Source organism: Crocodylus porosus, unplaced genomic scaffold (genome assembly GCF_001723895.1).
Source record: "Crocodylus porosus isolate Cpor-Errol unplaced genomic scaffold, CroPor_comp1, whole genome shotgun sequence".
Classification (NCBI taxonomy): domain Eukaryota; kingdom Metazoa; phylum Chordata; order Crocodylia; family Crocodylidae; genus Crocodylus; species Crocodylus porosus.
Window position 1 is genome coordinate 3262503 of NW_017728932.1, and position 4537 is coordinate 3267039.

Sequence of the window (4537 nt, forward strand, 5' to 3'; positions counted from 1 at the left end):
AAAAAAAAAAAAAAAAATGGACTGTCTGCAGCCATTTTGTATTTCTCTGGATATGGGTGTCCCTTTCCCCAAAGGAGAATAGAATCACCCATCTTCTCTTCATCGATTGCCTTAACTAAGCCCAAGACTCAAAGGGAGCTAAAATGGGGACAAGACCACAAATAGAAAGTCACGGTCTGAAACGGCAACATTGCTGGGTGGGATCTGGCAGCAATTACGGCCAGGAGATCAAGTCACTTCACTGCTCTGTATGAAGTGACCCTCTCCTCCAACCCCTCTTTAATGCTCAAGTTACCTTAGTACCATCTAGCTGAAAAGGAAGGGAGACTAGCCTCAAATATAAGCACCTGCTCAGTTCTTTCCGAAGTCAGGCAGTCTAATTCCTATGAGTGATTTTTTTGTTTGTTTGTTTTTGAAGTGCTTCAGATGTGTGCAGGTCTAAGGCACTAGTGGGTACATTTTCCCCAGCGAGCAGCAGTTGCCAGCCATGAATGCAGATGGCCTTCCTTTGCCCAATTTGACTGTTTAACAACACAAACTATTAGTATTTTACTCTTTTGTCCCATCTGTTTTTTGGTCTATTCCACCCTGACAGCCACAGTTCTTAAATCAGACCTTGATCCTAGAGTACTAGGGTATCAGACAAATGGCCTATAGGCTGAATCTGGGTTGTGGAACCCTACCATCTGGGCCCCTACAGGCCCACAGAAGGCACAGCTTGTACCTAGGCTGCAAGGCCAGTCTGCAAGCTGAATCTGGCCCACAGACCCCCCAACCCTTTTACCCCAAAATACCCAATCTGATGGGTGCTCCGAACTGGTCTAGGACTCATGAGGCATGCAGTGTGGATTGAGGAGTGGCCAGAATGTGTGCTGCACACAGTGCTTGCTCCAGCCAGTTTGGGACCCACACATGTTGCGCTGTGTGCAGCATAGGTCCTGGACTGGCAGGAGCAGGTACTGTATGTGGTACACTACCAGAGCTGCTAGGGCAGCTCGACCAATCACTGGATCAGGCAGGTATGCTGCAAGAATACAGACCTGTTCTCCAGTCTGGACTACAAACTGGGTCAACAGGACATAGTTTAAAGGCTGGGGAACTTTTTATTCCTCATTTTATTCTTTGAGAGTCTCAATTAGTGAAAGATCTGATCTTGGACTTCTGCTTGTGATTCATCGAGATTATGCTAATATTTTTGCTTGATTCTTAAATTGTTCTCTGGGCCACAAAGAGGCTAGAGTAGTGCAGGGGTTTAGCAGAACCTACCCAGTCGAGAGAGTCTGTGTTGAGAGTGAAGTTGGTTTCCTTCCAATCTGATTCTCCAGTGGGCTGAAAGCTGACCTCCTGAATTGCAAAAATGTCGCTCTCCTCCTCTCCCTCATTTCCAATCTAAGAAACAAAATGAGATCTAGTGAAGCATAACTGTTCATACTGAAGAGTATCTTCAACCTCTGCATTCATGAACACAACCCAGCTGGCAAAAGCTGTAGGGCCCACATAAACCCCACTTTCTCCCTCCCCAAACATGTGCTTTGCAAGGGCAGAAACAAGTTCACAGAGGACACAGGTACTGCCATACCAGTTTAGCCTGCCAGTCCATCAGAAAATGGAAAAAATTCTAATGGACGATCATGAAAAAGCCTGCCCAGTGGAGATATTTCTTCTCAACCTTTGTCAACCAGATATTGGTTATACCTTAAAGCAGGAGGGTTTATATTACCCCCAAGATTTTGTTACAGTTAAAAAAACCAACAACCTAATGCAGCAGTGAGAACCCCCCCTGTTGTGTCTACTTCAGTCTCAAAACCTACGGTGCCTCTGCTCTTAAAGGCAGTGAGTTCTGCAAATTAATTATATGCATGAATTCCATGTATAATAAATTACATCCTTCTATCAATTTTCAGTTGCTTCTTTTTTGATTGTCCTCCAAGTATGCTGCTAACAATTGCTACTTGCTTGCTGCCTCCAAGCCTATTCAGGAAAAGCAGTTGCCATGATTCAGGAAGCGAGGTCAGCACACAGGTAGAAGCGTGGGCCATCCCTGCTTTGCAAATTACACTGCACTGGGTGGCTGGATAGTTGATCACTGGACTTGGTACCCTGAACATGACCATCTAACTAAACAAGAGAAATGGACATTAGATGGACCATGCCACAGCCTGAAGCACTGAGCCATCTCCCATAGTTAGCAAGGGCTCGCATCCCCCTTTTACAGTACCCACCTCATCTTCAGGGAAGTGGCAGTCAAGCACAAGGGTATTCTTTGTGTCATCTTTTGTCACTTCTACAACAAAGTTGGGAGTTGATCTAAGTTCGGACTGTGGGAAGTAAGAAGATCACATCAGCACTGGAGCTCACTTAAAGCAGGCAGCTTATATTGCTACGGAACTAGTTATTTCTCAGTGGAAAACAGACTGCCCATGAGGTAACCACTACAAGCAAAGTTTGTGCATCCATACCCAGATTCCTTCTCAAACTTCTAATTTAAGTGCTCAGGGAGAAGCAAGTTGGTTGCCACAAACCACACTGGCCACTTAAACAATTACCAATACCATACACTGACTCCTCTCTCCCCTGTAACCAACTGCTAGAAGTCAGTGACCTTGTAAAAGATCAAGGATCAAGCCATTTAAGTTTTTGTGTGCACTGCAAGTTTTTAGTGCCATTGATATCAGCCAGACATGTGAAGAGATGTAATCCCTGACTACTACCGCCAGACCAGTACACAGCTGTAGCATGGTATAAATGCTGCTCATAGCACTGAGTTCTCCCTGATACGACTCATGGGCAATGGGGGCCACACCAGGCTCTCTTTGCTCTACAGCAGAGTAGCAAGGAGCTCCTAGCACAGACCTGACCTTCATTACAGCAGGAAGGGAAGGCAGCTGTAAGATCAACCACCTTCACTTGCAGCTATAAAAATTCCTCCTGCCCTGGCAGAGATTATGCCAACTGGCCAAAAGCTTCCCCCTGCTTTTGCTACTGTAGTAATGGAAAAAAAATTAAGTAATAAAAATCTGCATTATGCCAGCATTAAGCATCTTTGTGTTCTGAAGATCAAGTTAACAGTGTCTGCCCAAACACAACTGGGCAATGGCCCGACTTCCCTACAGTGCACTAACTCAAAGGGAACACATAGGCTGTAGGTTTACCTCCTGTTCATCAGCTTTCTGTCCTTCTTCAGGCTCTTCATCAGTCACTGGTGGAATGCTGTTGTTAATGTTGAACGTGACTGAAATCCTTTAACATCACAATAGGAAGAGTTAGTTGTACAACCCACATTAACTGTAACCCTACTCAGAGTTAGAAGTGCTGAACTCACAGATGTGAACATGATTTGAAGAGTATTAAGCATCCCCCTGAATCTCCCCTGCACCTCATACAGCACACTGCTCCCCAGTTTACATATTTTTAAAATACAGGGTTTAAACTTAGTGCAAATGGCTGTAAGTGCCCCATATTGACCAACAAGGTCGTTTTCAGTTTTGTAGGTCGAATTCTCTAGTTTTTCCTCTCATGTGAAATGGTGGCATGAAGTTTAGGGATGTGTGCAACAGGAAACAGGGAAAATTCTATGTGACAAGCTCCTTTTTTCAAGAAAGGTAATGAGAGTACGAAAAGTCCAGCATTTCTCCTTGGCCATTTTTGTTCTCTCCCTGGTTGTGAGACAAAAGTGACAACGCCGTAAGGGAAATACAGAGTGCCTGAACGAGGGATTAACATAAGAGGGACGGGGCCGAGGAGGGGAAAACAACTAGGTTACAGGAAATACAATGTTAAGCAACTAAGCCCCAGGGACACTGGGAAGCAGCACTTAGTAGTTGTTCATTAACAAGTGCGCTCCTGTTACACACGTGTGCGCACCCAGCTTTATATAAAGAGCTCTCCCCCCCCCCCGGAGTTTACTAGTATCAAACAACACCACAGAACGCATGGATCCACATCACTTACTTCTCGCCAGGTATTTTCCGCACCAGTTTGGCCTCAGTGCCGTGCACCTCCAGCTCCCATCCTCCAGAGATCTTGGGCAGGGATTTGTGCTTCTGGATCTTCTTTTCTTCTTTAACCTCATCCTGGAGGAACTCGGCAAACGCTTTGTCCCCTTGCGAGGAAAAGAAGAGAGGCCATTTAGAACAGGGGACGTTTTGCTTCCCGGAGGCGAGCTCCACCCCGGCTTTGCCACAGACGCAACCAGTGTCCCCACGCCCCCCTCCCTGTCCCACAGTAAAAGAAGGGGAAGGTTTAGCGCAGGCTGGTCACCCTTCACCGGTGCTGCCAGGCAGGGTGAAGCGCACGTGTTCGGGGCGGGGATGAAAGGCTCAGAGGCTTCCCGCCCCGAGCCGTGGGTGCAGGGGCCGGGTAGGCAGCTGGAAGGGCCCCAGGCGGGACCCGCTGCCCTGCAGCAGCACAGGCCCAGGGCCAAGGTCACCCGGGCCGGAGGCTCACCTTCGGTGTGGAGGCTGCCGCAGCCGCAGGACAGGCCGGGCGGGCGTCGCAGGAGTGCGGAGGGCCGCGGACCGCGGGCGTCGCTGCAGAG

General features: G+C 47.6%; 1 protein-coding gene across 1 annotated transcript in view; it reads right to left on the reverse strand.

Moving 5' to 3' along the window:
• The window catches only part of C1QBP (complement C1q binding protein), a gene marked incomplete at its 5' end in the record, with an annotated part of 5310 nt that extends 779 nt beyond the window's left edge, over nt 1-4531 (reverse strand). Inside the window, 5 exons of the mRNA XM_019545443.1 lie at nt 1267-1389; nt 2223-2318; nt 3153-3240; nt 3952-4102; nt 4447-4531. Of these exons, the coding sequence (XP_019400988.1) occupies nt 1267-1389; nt 2223-2318; nt 3153-3240; nt 3952-4102; nt 4447-4531 (543 nt within the window). The remainder of the gene's footprint in view (nt 1-1266; nt 1390-2222; nt 2319-3152; nt 3241-3951; nt 4103-4446) is intronic.
• Nucleotides 4532-4537: the final 6 nt, after the last annotated feature.